At 33.4% G+C, this 23,422-nt stretch overlaps 2 protein-coding genes and 1 pseudogene across 3 annotated transcripts; 1 reads left to right on the top strand and 2 right to left on the bottom strand.

Annotated features, from left to right (window-relative positions):
- Positions 1-105: 105 nt before the first annotated feature.
- On the bottom strand, positions 106-1,703 carry LOC113507853. Its single transcript, XM_026890776.1, has 5 exons — positions 1,617-1,703; positions 1,378-1,487; positions 1,111-1,299; positions 800-909; positions 106-204 (listed from the first exon to the last, which is right to left on the bottom strand). Exons 2-5 carry the CDS (start codon positions 1,427-1,429, stop codon positions 106-108), a joined length of 450 nt encoding a protein of 149 aa, XP_026746577.1. The 5' UTR covers positions 1,430-1,487; positions 1,617-1,703.
- A 103-nt stretch (positions 1,704-1,806) lies between these two features.
- Positions 1,807-3,301, top strand: LOC113507851 (metallo-beta-lactamase domain-containing protein 1-like). 2 transcript variants are annotated; one of them, XM_026890774.1, is made up of 5 exons: positions 1,807-2,117; positions 2,196-2,390; positions 2,470-2,634; positions 2,807-2,920; positions 2,998-3,301. In XM_026890774.1, the coding sequence occupies exons 2-5, from the start codon at positions 2,240-2,242 to the stop codon at positions 3,204-3,206; spliced, it is 639 nt and encodes a 212-aa protein (XP_026746575.1). In that variant the 5' UTR covers positions 1,807-2,117; positions 2,196-2,239; the 3' UTR covers positions 3,207-3,301. The 2 variants fall into 2 exon arrangements, with proteins under 2 accessions (XP_026746575.1, XP_026746576.1); XM_026890775.1 differs by having other exon boundaries at positions 1,807-2,390.
- Positions 3,302-3,747: 446 nt separating this feature from the next.
- On the bottom strand, positions 3,748-18,067 carry LOC113507852 (annotated as a pseudogene).
- Positions 18,068-23,422: the final 5,355 nt, after the last annotated feature.

The raw sequence follows: 23,422 nt of genomic DNA, 5'->3' as shown, positions 1-23,422 counted from the left end.
TTTCGACATCTTCATCTTCGTCATCATGATCATCACCTTCATCTGTTTCGTCATCATGACCGTCATCGTCGCCTTCCTGGTCGTCATCCTCATCATCATGGTCTTCTAAATCGTGATCATCATCATCGTCATGATCATCAACATCCCATGCTCTTCATCTTCATCATCATGGTCATCTTCTGGGCTATGATCTTGCTCAAGATCCTAAGTCACAAGTTCTTATAAATAGCATTTTTTTATGTATGAAAATTACTGTTTTATAATTTATTCCATTCCATAATACTTAGTTTGAGGAAAATAATCTACCATGTCACAAATACATTGATTGTAGATCTTTTTTGCATACAAAAATGAATGGAAAGTATTAAATTATGTTTCCCACAAAATTACCAAGCAATAAACGTTATTTATTTACTTAATAATCAAATACTTTATTCTTTCCAGGGCCGGATCTAGGGGCCCAGGGGCCCCTAGGCCTCGATGTAACAAAGGAGTGGGGGTTCAAGTTATTTTCATTCAGTGAACTTTATTTTAGATGCCTTCTTTTGGCACAGTTATTAAGACAGGCACTGTCACTCTTGTAGTGTCAATAATGTGGGCATCTAGCAAGGATTCATATTTTTTTTTATTTCATCGGGAGTGCTGGGTCCCTAGTCATAGTGGTGGGTCCCTGGTCATAGTGGGCCCCTAGGCACTGGCCTAAGTGCCTTATGGATAATACAGCACTGATTCTTTCTGGCACTTTGTTGAGCACTATTATATCTTTTGTCTTATGAATATACATTAAGTTTGTACTTACATGGTGTTTCAGTTCCAGTGTATGTTCGTCATGATGATCATCATCAGGTGCATCCTCTAACCAACCTTCAAGAACACCAGAGTACCGAGATTCCACAGAATTTGCTTCCACTGGAAAATATCACAAACTATAAATTAACCTGGTTAGGTCAAAAAAATATGCATATGGATGGAGTTCATTAGTATAAATGGATTTATAATATAATTATTGGATTCGAGGTCAATAGTTCACATGCAATTCCTTTAAATAAATAAAAATAAATAGAATGAATTTTAATTCAAAAGAACAAAATAAAATTGTCTGTTACTTACATTCAGTAAGACCTCTATTTTCCAATATGATCAGTCCTATAAGAGTTATGAGCACAGCCAGTAATGAGAAGAATATGATCTTGGCACACCAGTGTCCTCCGGTGCCATGGTCGTGGTAAGAGTGCATGAAGACATCGCCTTCGCCGAGCGCCGCCTCCGTCCCACGAGGTTCTTCTACACCTAAATCATCTATAACACAATTTAATCATGATATAAAGCCTCATTTGTATTCACATCATGTCCAACAATTTTACTCTTATTCCTTACCTTTTTTCTTTTTCTTATCTTTACGTTTTCTTGGCTGCACATCGCCTGACATGGTTCACAAAGACTGGCGCTCCCGAGGCGACAGAGATCCACTCTATTGTTTCATAACCCTGAGTAAACAATGAGCATACAAAGAAACTGCATATAATTAGGCGACACGGGTTTAATAATTATCCAAATGCGCAATTTTCATGAATAACGAAATGTTTGGCGCACGATAAAATTTTAAAATAACCTACATAGAAAAGTATGTACCACAGCAGCTTTCTTCAATTTATTTTAGAATTTAACCTAAAAATAACCGGCAAAGACAGCTGAGGAGGGAGACAGGGATAGATCATAGATGAGCTTATAGTTTAGAAATAATGTTGAAGTCTACGCTTTTAAACATATTGAGTATTGTTTGGTAAAGGAACAAGTTATATTAGAGTTTTCTTCATATTTATCTTAAAATAAATAAGATACTAACCAAATTCGACGAGTCTAAAAAATCCAATATCTGCCGGTTGTTTACATTTTGTCGGAGCAGCTGACGTTACGAGACGAAAATGTCAACGTCATCTTGAGGTTTCAGGGGTATTTCTGTAATGCGCAACCGTTGTAAGGATGAAATTATTTGTCCTTTTCTGACACATTCTTACACTGAAATTATATCTGCTAATCTCTTCCCAGTTTGATTCCCAGTCACTTACATATAGAATTCTTCTTGTTTGGTCATAATGACATTCGAACTTGTTTAGGTACTCTTAGAATGTAAACAAGTATATGCTTATGTTCATGAAATTATTGAATTGTGAATAAAGTCAAAAGTTTTTCAGGCTTAAACTGCTGAAACAAAGTTCTGGAAAAATTAACGGTCAATATGTGCGAAGTAAAAGTTCTATATGATGGTTATTCGGTAATGACCGGTAAAGATCAGATGTCTGCGAACTGCAGCTGTACATTAATCAAAGGAGATCATAACGTTATTGTAGATACCATGACAGCCTGGGATTCACAGAAAATTATTAGCGGTACTTACTTTTTTACTGTATATCTTATTTTTTGTACAGCTTGAAGTTTATTTTAATTTTGTTATTACTTACTTTGCAGCTTTGGAAGCGCATAATATTAGACCGGAAAACATAAATTACGTTATTTCCACTCATGGTCACTCAGATCATATAGGGAATAATAATCTGTTCTTGAAGGCAAAACACATAGTTGGCTTCAGTGTCTCTTTTCAAGATGAATATTACACACATCCATTTGACAAAGGTGGGCAAAGCTTAGCTAGAAACTGTACCTACAGTTAAAAAAAACATTCCTGTAAGAGCTGGACTCTTAGTAACAGTTTCTTCACTTCCTCAATTTTTCTTCATGAAATATTATTTGTTTCATACTGTGTAGCATTTTAGTACTTACCTAATATTAAAATTTCATATTTCAGGAGAGGAATATAAAATTGATGACAATATAAAAGTGATACCTACACCTGGGCACACACTTTCTGATGTCACTGTTATAGTTAAAACTACAGATGATGTAACTGTAGCTATTGCAGGTTTGTACTGGCTGCTTTACCAATTAAAAGAAAAAAAAAACGTTTTTTACATGTTAAATACTACTTGATATTTTCAGGAGACCTCTTTGAAAGATTTGAAGATATAGATAATCCAAGCTTATGGTTAGAAGCTGGTAGTGAGGATCCAGTACAACAAATGAAGAACAGGTCTAAAGTAGCAGATACAGCAGATTGGATTGTTCCTGGACATGGCCCAAAATTTCAAATCACAGAAGAAATAAGAAGAACTCTTAAGAAACAAATGGGAGAAGAAACTCGTTCTTGAAATACATAATTAATATATATATTTTTCTTACTTTGTAATCTTAATATTGACAATAAATTAAGCATAATCATGAAATTCCATTTTATGTTATAAGAGATATGTATTTCATTGAAGTTCTATTGTTGTATTGAACCTGTCTCAGTAATTTTGACCCCAAAACTACTAAAATACTAAATACTGACCATGTCCTTATTATGTGCAAAACTGACATTTTTGTTCAAGGGGAAATAACAAAATGAAAATCCAATATCAAATTCTGATTTTATTACACATAAAGAATTCAATTTGCTAAGTTTTTTAAACCAAGCATATTTATTTTTCACAAAACAACTAATGAAGATATATTAACATTAAGTGTAAACTTTTGAAAAATACTTATGAAATTCTTCAAAATATTATCTTGACAATGAGATCAAATTAATTTTAATTCGTAATGTCTATTTATTTTCATGTCATCAGGCTAATAAGAGAACTATTATTATAATAAGGTTATATACACAGGTTCTATAGTTGAAAGACGAAATGCAAGGAAACACGAACATTGGAAATTAAGTTGTACCTCTTCATTGTAATCAAGGATTTAATATAAAAATAAGGTTTTTAAAACCATTTTACAAGTAATAATTTCACTTTGTCAATAACTAAAACAAGTCAAACAAAAACAAGCAATTTACCAAACTATAACCCTTTACCAGCAACTTAACATATAACTGCCCGATTGATAATAACAAATCGATAAAATAAATCGATTATGTGTTTAATGGACCATGAAATAATACTCAAAAGTAGGTACAAGACAAGAGACTAGATTGTGGAGGTGAGCTCATAGAAGTGCCAATTCATATTGCTGAAGCGCAAGCGAAGTTAGGTGTAGCAGAATCTCAAATATGGGAGGTACTAGTTTTTAATTATAAGAGAAAACTTTCACTCAGTAATTCGATATAGGATTTATCGGGTTTTACTGCTTTTACTTGTCCCAGATACTGTTAAACAAAATACTTTTGCTTTCTAGCCAGCACGATGGTATCAAGGTACATAAATAGTCAAAGAGAGATAGATTTTCTCCCAACAAATACTAAAATGGAGGTTTTCCATTCGCTGGCAGAAGATGTAAGGAATTAATGAAAAATCTTGCTACAAATGTGTAAATTAAAAATTGCGTTACCTAAATCGGGAGTGCTTTGTATACGACTCCCGTACATTCTACACCCTTAAAATTATTTGCATTGCAGCTATGGATTCGTAATTACTGTCATTATGATCAGATCTTACATTCTTTAATCATATCACATTAAAATATTAATTTAAATTCAGATAAGAAATTTGCATTAACATTATGACTTAAGCACACACTGGTAATAACAACATTAGTAACAACGTTTTAACTGTTCATAACATTGAATTACGTCTACAATCTTGTTTGTTATATGGATTACACAAGAATCTTCTTTATATGAATGATAAAATAAATGAACACTTAAAATGTTGTTTTCCACAGACGAAGACGTACGCCTTATTATACAAAATTGTGGCACATTTCCTTTTCAAATTTGGTACATCAAATGTTGTCACATACAAATATCATTTAGATGTTACTCCCAGTAATACCTTCGACAGAAATCCTCGTGTCCACCAGTCCTGGCCATAATTGCTGCGTGCAATAATTAAAAAGGAATTTCCTATTAATTATAAATTTTTCTTTATGCTATTAGAGCAAATTTCATATCACAGCCGTGGATCACTAACGCTACAAAGCTCAAACATGCCCATATCCATTCCGAACGTTAATCGATAGCTGCAACCAAAACAAAAGGAAATATATGATAAACAAATAATGTAAAAGTACATAAACTAAATGTAGATAATATATTTTGTATATACTTAATATTAATAGGAACAACCAAATAAAAATAGTTAAATTATAATTCATATCAATAACAACCTTTGTAAAAAATATAAGAATTATACAAGTTAATAATACAAAACAAGGAACATTCTGTTGCTGTCGTCATTATCCGCATATTTAGCTAAGTAGGTACACTGTAGGAGCCGCAAACAACGTGACTGGCACTCAGATTTTGATGTAATCAGTATGCGACATTACCTGCGGGTCAATGCTCGTAGGAACTGCATGTTGATCGTCAATGCACAGATCTGAATCTGAGTCGGTCCTGCGCAAACTGTTATCCTGTAGGAGCATAAAATACGTTAGGTAGAAATCAATTATCTATTAGTGCTGAATGGTTTAATATGCCTGCGGAATTAAGAGTTTAAACGGTTGACACCCTAAAAAAAAATATCCTATGTGTATGTGTTAAAAGTTTTAACAGGACATTTGACTGTAAAACGAAGATAAAACGTAAAAAAAAAGTGAAACGTAAGGCATGGAAGAGTGGGTTAAAAAGGTCACCTGTAAGGTAAAAAGTGTACTTATAAGTGACGTTACATGAGAATTCAACTTACTGTATCACCTTAATTTTTCGTTTACGCGATAATAGGAAAAAAGTATCCGATATTTTTTGAAAACCAATCTAATGAACTTATTCGTTCTTTTAAGTGAAATACCCACATATGTTCTTATGCTTAAAAATTACACAAAGCCTTTGAAAACCAATCTAATGAACTTATTCGTTCTTTTAAGTGAAATACCCACATATGTTCTTATGCTTAAAAATTACACAAAGCCTATTTACTACATAGAAAACAAAAAGTCATATCTTACTTACCCCTTGGGTATACTGATGTGTAGTTGTGAGCACTCTTGCTAAGGGCCTCAGGAACGCTGGTAGTGTCTCAGTGAGGGGTGGGCGCGCGTGCGTGAGTAGCGGTTTCAGAAGTTTGGAGTCAACCGCTCCCCACAGCCGCGCTAGACGAGCCTTCTGGCCGCTGACACCGTCGCCGCGGTCGCGGGGCGTATCCTGATGTCAATAGATAAATCAATTACTCTTCCTGAAGTTAATTAAGTATGTTACACAATTGAGGGATAATTTGTGTGTTGCATTTATATTATAACAAAAAAAAACATCAGATTTCTTCAAAAATAAAATGGTTTAAGAATAGACTATTCGTGGGATGAACCACAGTAAATGGGACTGTATACTTATTTGTAGTTTCAAGCCTACGCAAATGTCTAAATTATATTTCTGAGATTGGGTTTTATAGGTGAAATAAATATTTGAAAGCTAATTTATTCAACAAAAAATAAATAAATACTTACTTATTTTTAAACACTATCAAAATATTTTGTAAATATAATACATAAAGAAAATACACTCAAACATTAAACATTGTGTGACAAAAAATAACATAAATCTCCGGTATCAAAAAACTCAAACAAAAATAAAAGATAGATTTTGTGTTATTTTGCAAACAAAAGTGTGTATAGTCTTATTATTACACATTACATCATCAAATCTTGGATAAATGAGATACTACTGCACTAACAAGTTATTGTTAAAAAAAATCAGTATTATGACCAAAACGCAGTTCCCCTTTATCCTAGAAAAGATTAGTATTTAGTATTAGAGTATATTTACATTGACCAATAACATGCATGGATGTTATTTGCACGATGCTCATGTATTTCATGCATGTGAGTGGTAAATCATTAAATTCTACATACTTAAATAATAATATAGTTAAAATAGTTTACATACTTCGATACCGTTTAGTCCCCAAGGCATAATCACTTCCTTCGCGCCATTAGCCCACTTAACTACCATGCGGCCTCTCTATATATTAAAAGAAAACCAAACAAAGCCATAAAGTAAAAGTAATTATCATGCACACAAGACTACATTTATTTCATACTCTTTGTATTTTTACTTTCCACATTAGTGCCAATATTCTATTGAAAAAGTGTATGAAGAAAAGTTATTTGAAAGATCGATTGTACTTTATTTTAACTCATTGCCAGTTACGAAACCCCCCTACATAAATATTTGCATAAGGTTTAATTGTGTTATTGGTTAAATATGTGTTAGTAATAAATGTGTGTGATGACAAACAATGTGTGTTAAACCCGTCAATTGGTTAGTATAATATAAGTAAGACTCGTGCAGTTCGTAATGCGTGCATGTATTTATTAGTCTTACTGTTGCCCTGTCGCAACTGGCCGGTTGCGATGAGTCCATGTTACGGAGGCCGAAACCTATGTCAGCGGGCTGAACAACAAAACAACTTGTTAATGAAACGCAAGGCCAGAACAATAGAGCCTTTGCTTAAGGGAAATTCATGACGAAGTATGGTAACACTGTAAAATTACAATAGTACTGATAGAATAACAGAGCTCTATAGAATTTTACACATGTTTTGAAAGTATGTGAAGTAATATTTGTAATTATACAGTAAGACCATCAATTTTATGACCTATAGACACATAAATAAACTTAAAAATCCATGTAATATCGAATGAATATGTGAGACCATCGAAGATAAACCTTCTTCAAGAAACAAATTGCTAACCGAATAAACAGCTAAAGATGGTATGGGTAAGAAGTGTTCTGCTAGCAAGTATAACTTTGAAGAAGGTTTACATTTAAAACACAGTTTCTACACCTGGCTGTCGCAGAACATGCCATAGAAAAATCGAACAAATCCGATTAAATATGAAGAAGTAAAAATTTTGCTGAAACAGGCAGGTCGCGACATAAGATTAAGAAACCAGGCACGAGGCGATAGAAAGCGCGATGTATGACATCCAAAGCTCCATTAATGTGCAAACATAGCGCTATGTATACGTACCGATCCAGCAACGTCCGTGGCCTGGTAGAGCTGCCACAATAATGTCTTATTAATCACATGCTTGCTGTACCACACGCTTCCAACGTGCCTTATGTACAAACCAATATTACGTGCGTGCCCGACTGCCTACAGTGCAGGTTTAATGACGTTTCGGTATGTATGAACTCTTTCATACAAAATATTACTAGCAATAAAGTTCACTTTTTAGCGTTATTTGTGCTTATACGTGATAAACTATATTATAGGCTGCTTTATGATTTAAAATATTTGCTAAGTAATATTTTGTATAATAGCATGAAAACGTCGTAAATTCTTTATTAATCATGAATTGGAACAGGGATATTTTAATTTCACTGAATTATTCTTTTATAGAATCAAAATTACTTAATCTATGTATCAACAAAGTGTTTAGGCAGGTAAGTTATAAGAAACAATAGAAAAAAATCGTAAAAGATCATTAAAGACAGTGAAAAAATTAGGCACACTGAAAGCAGCAACGAAAATAAAGAAGATACGAAGGAAGGCAACACTTAAGGTTAATAGAAAATAACAATAAGCTGAGACGTAGATACTCCTTCAACTACATATAATTAAAAAAAACTGTTTATTCCCTTTGCTTGCTGCATAATAATATTAAAAAAAACTTTCAATTTCGAATAACAAAAACAAATGAATGTAAATGTAAGCGTCATTGATTGAATTGAGAGAAAGTGAATGATCGTATCTACTTCTAGTAGAAAAAGGTGTAGCTCTACAATACTAAGTGTTCCAATTGGTAATTGTTATGCAACCCAAAGTGAATCTTACAGTAAGTATTTACAAATGGATAAGTAACGTACACTTCTGACATCTCTGTAGGGAAGCGCATCGCTCTCATCGTTTCCTCCTTCCCTGTAAATTTAATGCAACTTATTAGTTTTGTATTTAGACGGTAGCAGCATAGAGTAGCTGCTTTTCAGGATTCTGTACCCGCAGGGTAAAAACAGAACCCTACTTTCAGCGGCAATGCTGTCTATCCGTCCTGTTACCATATTATAAACCATTGATTTTTTAACAGTTGATGTATTTCTGTTTCTGGCGTCACAACTAACGACCTAAAAGGTAGCTGGCTCGGACGAAGCCCATGTCCAGCAGCCGATGGATTGTTGTCTTAAGGAAGACGTCATATATAGCCTTAGACGTGTTGCAAAGAAAAATACATGTTGTAATAACACATACCCAGTAGGTATACGTAGATATGCAAGCGCGTGTGTAGCGGCGCCTCCCTGCAGCACGACGGTCGCTATGACTATCAGAGATGTGGTCGTCAGCATAGCTTGCCGCGCTTCCGATACCGTGTTGCGGATGGCTAGAGCAAATGACATCGCTCCACGCAGACCTGGACAAACGAACGAAAGGGTTTGTTACAATTATGATGATATTATACGAAAATTATATTTATGGAAACATAAGAAGGTAGGTGCTGTGGAAAAGTTTACTCAACTTTAGCCTGGTTTAGATAGAATAAAATGTCATTGAATATGTAAAACAAACTAGGCCATTGTTTTCTAAAATTAAGACAAAATAGGAAGCTTGCTCAACGTTAGCCATATTAAGGCAACATATTAGTAGACAATATTAGTTCATTATTGTTAATGAATAGAGAAGTCGCCTATTTAAAAATCATTTAAGTGAAATGATCTTTCGAATCCTTAACCTAGTTTCACCATGCAGACATATTTAGAAGCAAGTACGCAACATATCTATGCAAGTTATCTTAAAGGAAAAAATTATTATGTTTAAGATTACCTGAGAAGAATAGCATGTGTTGGAAGTTCATGGGTATCGGTGGGTTGCGTCCTAGGTTGAGGAGGAACGAGAGCGGGTAGATGTTGACGGGCGCGACCGAGTGTTGATGTTACCTGTTTATAGCTAAGGAATATTATGCAAAGAAGAATATTTCATTTTGAAATACACGTACTAAGGTATTGTTTTTAGAAATATAAACTTTATTTCTTTCTGTTAAGAGTTCAATTTGACTTTTTCTTCGCTTTTGTTCCTTTTTTATTACAAAATAGTTTTGGTTTCAATCTAAACGTGGTGTTACAAAACTGATTTTAATGCATTTACTGTGCGTTCTTTACGACATGTCTACTTATATACACTGATGTATGCAATAAACCATCGAATGAGCTCAATATTAAAACTGACAGCAAATAGTTTTTATGGCCCACTTACAGTGTTGCTATAAAAGGATAATAATAGATCAACTGCTCAACATCGTTTGCCGTCGACCACAATCATATCTAACTGAACGTTTTTAAATTGAGCGGATTTATTTAGGCAACGACTATTATTTCACATGGTACAGATTTTACTAGGGCGATAAGGTAATTAGGCGAATAATGTTTAAACTGGAAGCCACTATTTTTGCAGGAACTAAAATGTTCTAAAATATAGTTATTCTTTTTCCGATACTTCGTTAACGGACTCCTTCCACTTTAGGTTGAGCGGAAGGGAGTGTCAGACTTCTACTGACAAAACCTGCCCATGTCCTCCTACGCCCTTCGTCTACCGGGGCCACGGTAACCCTAACAGATAACCCGCTGCCCCGGCGGACTTCAACCCAAATGGGCTCTACGGGTTGTATTTTTTACAAGCGTAACCAGTAAGTTAATAAAAAATATTTAATGAGCTACGAATAAATAGTTCCTAAACCAACGACAATTAAAAAAGGATACAAAACCAGCTATGATAAACCACGGGTCAAAGTGATGCTTAGGGAAGGTGAACATTGACACGCCGATGTACGTAAAGATGAAGTTCTCAGCCAGGAAGTTGAGCAGTTCGAAGAGTTGCTTCGTGCGGTTCCGGGAGTCCGACGAGAGATTGTTGTAAGTGTAGTGCGCCTGGCATATACCGCAGAATAATACCGCTACCACACCTGGGGAAAGCAGAATTAAGTTATTAATAACATATTTTAATAGATTTTTTCCTTACCCAACTATGAAGTATGAAGTCTGATGGAGGGCATGAAAGACTGATCAATTTTCAACAGAATTCAGAAAGGGATGCGATTCTGTTGATTATTTTTTCATTAACTTGAAATCTAGCAAATTTGATGACATTTAACAAATGTCAAATAAATTTCTTCTAGTTCAGCTCATTTGTTTTTTATATGAAGTCGATTGATCGTTTTGTTTTATATAAATGTTTTTTCTTTAATTATTCAAACTTAATATACCAATAATTAAGAAAAATAACAATTGAGGTTTGTACAATATGGTCACAAGTTCAAAAAGTTAATAATACTTTCTATTACCCTATATAAAGCTAAATATAGCATAGTAGGCTTTCTAGGTTTATAAACCACTGGAGTACTCGCAATGTCAATGACCGTAGACCGCTTTAGTAAAGTAAACCATTGAAAGGAAATGTGTCTATAATGACATCGCTATTATTATTGAATAGACCCACAGGATGTCCTAAATATAAAATGTCTCTAACTGTAATCTTGTCTAGCGAAGCGATGAGGCAGAGTAGTATTTTTTTTGGTCCGTTTTTTCATACCCCGTTTATTATATAATTAAACGATTATCTTTATTACATGGGTCAATCTAGTGAACTAGTTTCCTTGGCAATAAGTCAGTACTGTTTTAATATTTTCCTAACATTGAAAGCAAAATAACAATTTTACGTACCGTTAACCATTATGGTAAACATAATGGTCCGGGAATAAAGACTATCTTCAACCAAGGACAGTTGGAGATGGTGTGCCGGACAGTATACACTATCAATAGTTGAGTTCACACAGTCTACTTTTTGAAATCGAGTAGCACTGCAGGGCACTCGAAGTAATAAATAATGAAAGGTACATTACCTGTTAGCTCGCAGACTTCAGCAATAAGGAAGGCAGCGTACGAAGTCAGCACGAAGAGCGCTGACTCGAGGAGCGGCCACTCTCGAACGTGAGTGAACTTCGTCATGTGTATATAGGTTAAGGAATTATTGAAAACATTCGTCATTCAATTATTGTGATAAAGTTAAAAAAATAATCGTAATATTCAAATCTCTGTCACTCAAAGAGGTCTTTTCCGGTTTATATTCGGTGTCTTTAACATAGGATATACAGAACCGGTTACGAAAAGGAAATTGCTGTCATAAAAAGGTTTTAGATATACGGAAACTGTTCCTAAAAATACTAAACCAGTTTATGTGCATATGAAAAATTGAAAATATATGCACAGTATAACGTAACTAATATTTCCCCGATGTTTCAAATATTTGAAACAATTAATTTCCATTCCAACAATAATGGCTATTGACATAAACATTCAACAAGACAACTGTCACATTCTACTACCACGTGGATCGTTAAGTATAATATTTAACTTGTAAATGATAAATGTGTGATACGCTTGTATAATATCGACCCGATAATTGTCCCCGCTTTGGGCTTTTATATATTGAGGTAGAAAGCATTTATCGAATTCTAGTGTTGAAGTCATGAATAAAAAAAAAACACTCGATTTAGGAGCGCTATCTGCTGGTCATAATCGGAGTATTGAAACCCATAAATACAAAAACCGAAAGAAATACAAGTTCTTAATTTAACAAGGTATAAAGTACCGAAGTCTGTTGGCCGGTATGTCGTCCAATAACCACTAACATTAGAAGCGTGACCTTTACCTTAATAGATATTTACGACTTGAATGACATGATAATTACGTTATATGGCTGTGACGTCATTTTGAGATGGGTTAGGTAAGGACACGAGGAAAATTACGAAACGTATCTACAGGTAAATGTTATGCTTTTAGAATAGATAGAATTCATCGATACTAATGCGCCAAGTACAAGTGCATGCTTGACGATAGTTTTGCATTCTAAACACTGTGTGTGTTGTTGGATACGGTAGCATTACTGCGCAGAAATACTATGGATAAAATTTCAGGCGATTTCAGGTCCCATTTATAATTGTTTGTTTTTGTTTTCTTTAGCAAAAAATCTCTTTCTTATAAAACTAAACTAAACAAAAAAATGCTGTATATGTACTAAAATAGTTTACCAAACCTACGAGTTATGTTTGTTATTAAAAAGGATATCAAAGCCGTTAAACATCCAATTAGAGCACCAACGAGCAGTGACAAACTGAAGATCCCAATAAAATCTCCAATCGCTCCGAGGAACGCGGTGATCTCAAACCCGCCATCATTCGAGTATCTCAGCTCGTAGTTTTGAATGGCTCTGGAATTCAACAAAAGAATAAATATCACATAATTATGTAAAACTAAAAACGATGAGTGTGAGAAGAAAAACATATGTTATTGGACAAGAAAAATGCTTTGCTCATTCAAAGATGTAGACAGCTAAAGCTACACTGGTTATACAACGGCATGGTATTGATATCTACTGAAGTAAAACGAAGGAGGTTAAATGCCGTCTCGCTTTACATAAACATCTGCTACATAATTTGACGGTCGCTCGATAAGTATGCTAATTACTTAAACAAATAAAACTGTTATTACTTTGAGGTTCAAACTTTTAAAGTAATTCGAGGAGTTATGAAAATGATGATTATTTTATTAATATTTAATAACATCAACCTGTAGATAGGAGTTGTCTTTCAAGGACAATGACTGTTGATATATCTACAGGGTGATATTATTCGGCTTTATTCTTTAAATACTGATTTGTCATCATCTAACGACAGTTTTCCTATTGCATAGTATTGGGTTAAATTAAGTGATAATGAGAATGGCAAAATAGTTACCCGCTAAGTAACTAAAGCCACCGCATCATTGAGGACACTTTCGCCGAATATCATTGCATACAAATTCACATCCCACCTGTAACAATATTGACATATTTCTGATCGCGTGACAATACGACACATTGCTAAATACATACGTGAATCAGCAGATCTGATAGTTTTAACAAGGATTTAATGACCGCTCTATGGAATTACCAGTCAAATGATATGTTTTTTTTTTTATATAAATTATGGGTTTATTTCCTTCGTGGCGGTCTATAGTAAAGTATATTGGTGAATATAAAAAAATCACATGTGACAGCATAAGTTTGTGATCTAATCTATCACTTGTTCGTGTGTTTCGGATTGGAGGATTTATTAATTAATTACTACCTAACCACTGCGTGACGTGTTGCATGCACCAAAATAGGTATCTCTTTAAAATTAGATTTAATAACATACAACCCCCAAATGAAAGCTATAGCACTAATAGCAGGTTATAAGAATCAACAGAATCGGTTCTTCTAGTCCGAAGTTAGCAATCATATAAAAAAATACAAATTGAAGTAGTTTGTGAAATTTTCCATTTCGATGGCGAAGAATAATTTAAATAGCTTTGTCATAAAATACAAATAATACAATAGATAGTGTTAAATGCAAAGTGTGTAGTGTATCACGTGAAAATATGAGTAAGAGTCGTAACTGATAAAGCAAACGCACGTGGATAAGAGTGTGTATCCATTAGGTGCACAATTAATATTATCGAGGTAGATAAATTATCGGAAATAGTTCGACATACGACGGTTATTAAACCGATAAACTACTAAAAACAAAACATGTCCTGAGTTATCTTACTTCAAAACAATCTAATCAACAAGACACGAACGTACTTAAGGAAATAATTAGTAAAAACCGATTTGCGGGACTTGAAAACAATAGGGATGATTGACAATTTGAATTTGTGAATGAAACTTACGCGTGACGTCACGATTGAGTTTAAATTTTACTCTATCGTTACGTCACAAGCCTCCTCTCCTAAACTTTAAAGCAGTTAATATTTGTCTAATCTAGTTTTTCTGAAAAAGGAAAAATACGTGTCTCATACTTTTCAATTATCTAACTGAGGGGCTAAAGAGATTTTTTCTTTTTATACCCAGTCATCATCCCTATCGTACAACCATGCAAAATTCGCGGCATTAAAATCAATGTGCACGCGTTCAAACGTTACCTAATAACAGTTGTTGGATTCAAATATTTTCATTGCATTATTGCAACACACCTACATATTGCATTACATAGAAACTTGATACTACAGAATGTTTACTAGGCTGCGCGAACGAGACATATAATTGGATCATTATTTATCTTAAAATAAATGCATTTTACCCTTTAATTGTGAGAAGATGGCGAGTACTGTCAGGGGATCGGGTCGGCGAGATGAGAGCACCAAAGTACAGGGTATCTAGGAAGGTGAAACTTGTGGCTAGGGACTCCGGCATCAGTTGCACACAGCCGTACATAAGGGCTCCGATCACCAGCGCAGATAGCGCTGTGCCGACCATCGCAAATGTTAATATGGCGGCCAAGGTTGCGGAAGAAATATTTCTGCAAAAAAATAATTAGCTCATTCCATTTTTATAATGTCATATAAATTCATGACCATGAACAATGACAGTGTAGGTACAGTTCAAAATAGTATTCATGTAATATAAGTGTGTCATTAAAAAAATAGCAAAGTATAATTATTTTAGTGACTTTTAATTTGTGAAAATATGAATTTTAATTTTGTGATGGTTTGGTGATTTTTTTTTAGGCAAGGAGGTTTTATTAAAATTCAATATGAATTTCTCATTTATTATTATGGTGGTTGAGGTCACTACGCCAAACCCCACTGAGCGCGACCCTTCGAGGGTTCGATTCCCACATCGATTCATGAATGCTTGTCGTGAGACTGGGCGTCTTTGGGCATGTAACTTGATTGATTGTGAAAACCCCGCGACACAAGTTCCTCAATGCAGGAGTCGTTTTTTTAATGAAAAAGAGAAAACAAATATTCTATTTGCAAATAAATTATATTTCTGACGGACTTACCCTTTTCAGGCAATATCCAGCATGGAATATAATAGGTGGTAAAATTATATTGAAAAATATCTCAGGATCAAATGTAGCTTTCAGATCTATCTCATTTTGTTCCACATTCACTATTTCACCTCTAAAGCTATAGGCATAAGTCTTGTTAGGCACTGGAGCATCTGTAAAGAAAATAAATTTCTTCATACCTAGATTGGAAATAAACATGATTTTTTTTATTTCATAGATGTATGATATTCTTATGAGATTTCTTATTAGATGTAAAAGTATTCTACTCAGAAAGAAAATCATAATTCTTTAATTAGTTTCTTGTCTAGCAAATGTACTTTATAAATTTGCTATGATATCCCAAAATTATGATTTTAAACCTTTCACCATAGGTCCAATGATTATAATGTACTGAACATATTGATCATTCCCACGAAAATTAACTATGAACCATTTCCTGAAATTTGTTTGCATATTATAAAATTCAGTTCCTAATAAATTAAATAACATTCTGACGGTCTAGTTATAAATAGAATTCATTAAAAAAAAAACAAGGCCATACTGGATGGTCCAATAACTTGTTTGTATCTCATAAAAAAAAACAAATAAAAAATATTCAATGAAGCAGACTGTATTCTTGATATTCCTTATAAGATAAGTGAATAATTTTGAATGAATCAATGTTTTATAATGGATAATAATGATATTTTTGTTAATAAGCTCTTTATATTTTGGTAATTAAAGAATGTTAGTGATAAGATATCTGATGTTGTTTATTACACAAGTATGTAATCCATAGTTTTCACTAAGCAAATTTTGTCTGGTCTAGTGTCAAGAAACAGCAGTTGTTTTATTTAATATCGGGCACCAAATAGATACATAAATATTCATCCCATTAAACTCCAGATTCAGTTTTGCTTTTGAAAAGATATTGAAGAATGTTATACACTAAAATTCTAAAGAATTTGGGACCCTTTCCCCTGGTTCTAGCAAGTAGTTAAAGCTGACAATAAACGCTTTGAATTTTCTGTTCTAAAAAACGTTACAGTATTAAAATTATTATGAAATAACTTACCTCCAGATGACACCTGCATCTTGTCCGGGAAGTGCAGACGTAACATGTCTGGTGGAACAGACAGGTTGTACTTTGTCTCTGGTGCTGGATGCACATTGATGTACGTAACTTGGTTTGTACTGCCCGCATAGCGAATTATTGCCCCTACTATTAAACCTGGTAGAAAAAAAAACTAGTTGTATTTTTAAATTGAAACAGTTCACATACAACCTCCTTCTTGTATGTTTTTTTTTATTGTATGCAAGGAGTTGTATGTTCTTTTTTATATAGGAAGAATAACTAGAGGCCACAGCAAATACATCTACATAACTGACTTTTCAATGGATGAATGCACAATTAAAATGTTATGTAAACAAAACTAGAAACTGCAAACCAGTAAACTTCACACTCCTTGTTTGAAATGTTATATTGTTATGATTTGAAATATTTTGTTTTCAAAACAAGGCTTTTCTAAACAAGTTTTCATATTTTGTGTTAATTTTTGACATCCGATTTTCAAAGGCATACTTATTGTCATAATATTGGGAAATTTTAATGACTAATGTACTGTGACTTTAATTATAACACCAGGGTCAACAGGTTATCTTGATTGGTTTTGTTTACAGATAACAAATACAGAACCTAACACAGTTTTTTAGTAACGGCTGTATAGTGCGTGCATAGGTAGAAAATTTCCGTCAAGGTCTTGAACATCAATTGTTAGATGATCACATGACCAAACAGTCATTTTAAAGTAATTACGCTTTGAATACAATATTTACCATATATAACAGCGAGTCCTGTTTCATGGAGCCAGCTCACACGGCGATGTTTAAATACCCATATAGTTAACACAGTCAGAGTTAAAAGACAGGTATAAATTAGCAGATTTAAGCTGTCTATCCGATGTAGAAGTGTTGCTTTTGCGTCCAGCGCAATATCTGTTCCTGAAGCTTGACATACTGCCACCAAATACAAAATAAATGACACGGAACTCAGAAACAAATTCATTATTTCAGTGCTTTAAAAATAACGTCGTCACATCACAAATACACCTGCTTAATAAACACGAAACATTAAATTAAAAGCTATCAGATCTCTAAATAGGAATGACAACTTCTATTTCAATCTATAAACGTATTCAATCGTAATAATTTTACGTTTCGGAAAATAGTCAATACATTTCTTCAGGAACAAAACGGTACAGACAACCGTGAATGAGATTTCGAAATAGCGACTGTCACTAATGTCAGTCATTCGTTCAAATGTCAAAAAGTGTCAACGGGTCTAGTGTTGTTGTGTTGAGAGTCTATGGCAGGAGCTTAAATCGATAAAAAAATTACTAAATATCAAGAATCCTTAACATAATATATACTATCTGTATTTCACAAAATCAAGTTATTAATTATGTTCAACAATTATTATGTTGCTGTCAATTAAAAATAATTCTTCTTTCACTGAGATTGTTTTAGGCTACGTAAGCGTTATTTATCATTGAAACAAGTTTTATTATGCCTTATGTTTTTAGTTGATTTTCACAATGTTCATCTAGGGAATGGGTGGCAGAGGATAGAATGATGATTTATAGTTATAGTACATCTATACGTGTATTTGCTTTAAAATCCAATTACACCTACGTATGAGACGTTTTGACGTTTTTGGAGTATTTATGCGTTATCGTTGCAAAATGAAGGTTTTTCTCTATTCAAAAGCTGTCCTGTTGTTCTAGGAAATCGCGTTTGATGATTGAAAATGGTCTATTATGAAATCATTTATTGATGATAACGCAGTGCAAAAAATCTTATATTAGCAATACAACTTTGTTGCGACTGGCAACTGATTGAATAAGAATAACATAGGTGCCTATATTTTTCCTTGACTTGTAGCATCCTGCTTGCATGTACCTATTATTTAATAGGGCTTATGGGTTCTATTCCTTATAAGGCCAATAGTTCTAATATTGAATAAGATATAATTATATTCTATATTAAATCAGACAGCACCTTGTCTTTTTATCTACTAAGACATTAAAAAATGCAGCGTAAAATTGATAGAACATAACACTGGATATCAATCACAAGCATTGGTCCTCTTTTATTTTTAAATGATACCTGCTGATAATTATGTAGCTAGCGTTTTGCAGTGAGCTAATTGTAGCCTGCTAATGTAATGTATTTTATTGTGTTGGTGTGTTTTTAACATAGCTAATTATATACGATTGCTTATTGTATTGCTAAATACCTATATACGCAAAAGTATTGCTTTAATATAAAAGATAGCGGTTGCCCAGGTCGCTTAATCATCATGTCGTTTTAAACTTAAAGATACGAAAGACTCATTTTTAGGACAACTGAACATTCCTACCTACCTACGTCTCTGGTATTGAAGAAGATAGGCTACATACTTACGCTATATATATGCTATATATCTTTCCGACAGCTACAATACTGACATAAATAAATCAGAATCTCTTGAAAAAAATCTGGTCGAGTAGCATGTTGGAATGAATATTGCATTGAATATTAATGAGTAAAGACTACATTTTTTGTATACTTACAGATATTTTAGCCATTATTAAAATATTGCTTAACAACAACAATAAAAAATAATTAACCTACTGCAACTCCTAGACTAGAACACTTTGTGATTAATCAATCGTGTTTATCAATACAATCAAATGCAGTCCGCCATGTAAAACTTAAAGGTAAAGTCAGATAAATAGCAATCAAATAGCAAGCTTATAACATAATTAAAATATAACTGTTTCATAGGTTCAATAAAAATTACATAAAAATCTATGGGTTTCTTTTCGTCGTGTTCTTTTTTCTAATCTTGACAAAGTGGACTTTAATTAAACATCGTTTTCTTTTTCAAAATGCCCCAAATATAACTAGTTTCGTTAAGGCGCTTATAGCCAGTATTTATACTTTTTTGTTACTCCATTTGATCCTAAATCTATTTAAAGACCGACAATTCACATTAATGAGTATATTAAGTTAATTTATTTCTTCTTATTTTGTTGAATCCTCTTTTTATTACTAATAAATTATTCGTTCGTATAAAACCAATGATTGATCCGGATTAAGCGTAGGTATAAATCGCTTCTGTTATGTTAATGTATGTTAACTTTGTTTGGTTAAACAATAATCGTGACAACAATCATTTTAATCCGGTTGTAAACTACTGCAATAAAAATAGACCAACAACAAAATATATATGATTGTTATTTTCAATTGTTATGTTATTTTATGGTTAATATTTGCTTCAACTACATTACTAGGTACTTACTGTATGTAAATGGTTTGTTTTGGTCCCAAGTTTATTAAGTTTAATAGCAAAATAAATTAAAAAAAATCAAATCAAAGACCTCTAGAAATGTAGATGTCGTGATATCCTCGTTATTGACGCACGGGTAAAGGTCACATTTAAAAATCATAAAAAAACAAATACTTAATAATGAGCATGCTACACGTCTTTAAATACATTCGACTTAGAAATAATGTTGTTTGAATTTTCGCTTATTTGTTTTTTTTGGCATCCAGAGTTTTGATTGAATACTTAGTAGGTAGGTAGGTATGTGTGTATTTATCGTATTAGTAATTTCGTCATGACTTCGACATTCTGTAAAGCCCATGGCCCTATTGAAGGTGAAAAAAGGACAGGGCTTATAGGAAGTACTTCGTTTAGAACCTTTGATTGTTGTCAAAGATCAGATATGACATACGTAGGTCAAGATAGGAAGGATGTGATTTGCGTTAAAGGAAATAATTATTGATATAATAAATTAAAATGCGTAAAAACCTAATCTAGAAGGCATTTGTATTAAGGTCGACTAGTCTCGACGTCGGTATTTACAAAGTTATTTAGTAAACACGCTGGTATTGTTTTAATTGATTGTATTTTATTATATAGTTGTTTACAATACACATTTTTATGAATTATTATCGGTTATTGTGAGTGCTAACAACATAGGCAATAGGTCAAATAATAATTTTAAAATAAATTAATATATAAATTGTATATGACGCGTTCGCCAAGGTCCCAGTAGCGAGTTTAATCTTCGTACTACCTTCGTGAGATTTCAATGCCTTACTGACATAATTAATGTGGGAAATATAATTTATGCAGACCGCCACCCGTTTGACGCTGACAATGAGAGGCCTCGAGAGGCCTTGGGATATGAACTCTCTAAAATTGTTTTTCTTTTTAAGTAAGAATCATTAGTTGACGTCAAATTTAATAAAAAAATATTTTTGATTAGAAAGAAGGGTAGTATTTGACTATTAAGTCAAAACTGTTTTCGAAATTTATAGCGTTCCATTAATTCCCCAATTCCTAGGGATTTAGAATAGAGTTGATAAAACATTTTTCCAAAGCAACTTGCCGACATTTGTCATTAAGTTCAACTCAGCTCGTAAAAATCCCCCTTCTTTGAGAAGTCAGCTAAGCATTAATAATTTTCAGAAGAAAGCAGTACTCCTAACATTCAAATTTAAACTGGACAAAAATCGACTCTACTAATATATCCCAATTCGACGGGAATGATTTGTCGGGTCAGGAAAGTCTAGAAGGATTAATCAATTTTAGTTGATAACAGTCCTACAAACATACCTCTTCAGGGAGGAGAAAGTTCATGAGGTTTTCCCCGGGTAAAAAAACGTTAAGAATACTGCGTGTGGTGCGCAATAAATAGTATAAATTTAATCTAACCCAGAATTCAGATTCGGAATAAAACATAGTAGTTAGTGATGATAACGACAGCTTTGAGTACCTTTCGAAGCACGGGGGTGTACCCAAACACTTCCATACTTCCCAGTACCGCGTCTTCTCAACAGAGAGTTTGTACGTAAAACCCGCCACGGTAATAGGTCCACATTAAAAGTTACATTCTAAAGTCGTTTTAACTGCATATCTGTTCACAGAATAGTTATATCCTACATTAAATTAATTCCAAGAAAGGTAGTCTGTCCTAATTGTCTGCATCGCGTGATGCTGCACTACACCGACAGAATGTTGCATCATTTTGCTTCTTAAGGTTACCTTTATACAGTACTTTGTTAATAAAGGACTCCAACATTTATATTTAACCCTTATTGTAATCAATCTGTTTGGATGATGTAATTCCAGATGAAAAATCCATACCGACTGTTAATATGCAATGATTTCCTTTCGTCAGACTAAGCAATTTTGTTTAGTAATTTTAAATAATAAAGGCGAAATAGATTTCAATCGGGCTTTTCAATAACGCTGAATCTGTGCCGAATGTGTAGTATGCCCAAATTGCATTACTAGATGAATTAACTTGAGGAAAAACAGAAAATTCAAGTTGTAATAAATTGAGGAAATCCATTGCAACTAATACTCTGCAATACTTAGCGGTGAAAATAAGGAAAATCAAATATGATTTAGTTAATGCTTAGTTTCGTTCTTGGTGTTTACCTGATTAGGTAATTCCCTATATAATGCAAAATTACTTAGAAAATTAATGCAGTTATTTAGTGTTTATTTGGAAGAATTTCATTCGGGGAACTTGTTTGATGTTCTGTTTGTTGTAAAAGCCAACGTCATTTGATAGATGAGACGCCACTTTATGATTTATTTAAGTAATGCTCTTGAAATGGTTTTGTAGTAAAAAACATGATAAATAGCTATAATTACAAAGCTTTTCTTTTACTTATTTTTCGGAGAGTGCAGTATTATTCTAGATATGAATCACGGATATAACTAATAATTATTACATTGGTAACGTGGACACTCCATGAAATATTGAGACTTCTTGGACTTTTCGGAAAGAGATCGACAGTCGAGTTTCGTCAAAATATTGAAGTAACTGGAAAAGAGGGCAAAAAGCAATGGACTTAATTTGATTCAGCATCCAGCTACGGATATTCAAACAAATGCATTTAAAGTACAGATTTGAGTGGTGCTTTAACTTCGCTTAAACTTTAAATAAATAAATTTAACACGATATGTTTGCAATATTCGAGGACAGATTTAATAAGGAAAAAGTCGATAATTTAGCAAGATTTTTTACCTATGTTTCAATAAATGGGTTTTTCAAAGGACAAAAATTTATAAACTTAATTTAATGCAGTTTAGTGATTGCTTTGTCATGCATTATCTACTTATAATATACTAATATAATGGCTTTATTTCTATAGAACCGCTTCGGTCATTTATTTGTGCATGTTGTATAATTGTTCTCGCATACGATGATTACTTGTTTTGTTAGGATACTGGAGTGGTTATGGATTTTGTTCCACCTGGGAAGGTCACGGGGTTTCCCCTCACTAAACCGGTTAAAGCCTTTAATACAAAATAACCTGGTTGAATAAAGGGATGTTACATTCTTGGAAAACCGGACCTTGCAATCTTTTGGATGAATATTTAATGCATTTGTGACGACCTCCGTGGTCGAGTGGTATACGCACCGATTTCAAGGTGTCGCTAGCTCTGAGGTCCGGGTTCGAACCCCGGTCGGGTCAATGTAAAAATTCACATTTCTACATTCTCTCGGTCTGGGTGCTTGTGGTACCTTTGTTGTATCTGAATTCCATAACACAAGTGCTTTAGCAACTTACTTTGGGATCAGAACAATGTACATATGTG

Source organism: Trichoplusia ni, unplaced genomic scaffold (assembly GCF_003590095.1).
Source record: "Trichoplusia ni isolate ovarian cell line Hi5 unplaced genomic scaffold, tn1 tig00003333, whole genome shotgun sequence".
NCBI classification, from domain to species: Eukaryota; Metazoa; Arthropoda; class Insecta; order Lepidoptera; family Noctuidae; genus Trichoplusia; species Trichoplusia ni.
The sequence above is the reverse complement of the archived record's forward strand: the minus strand, read 5'-3'. Positions and strand labels throughout refer to the sequence as shown.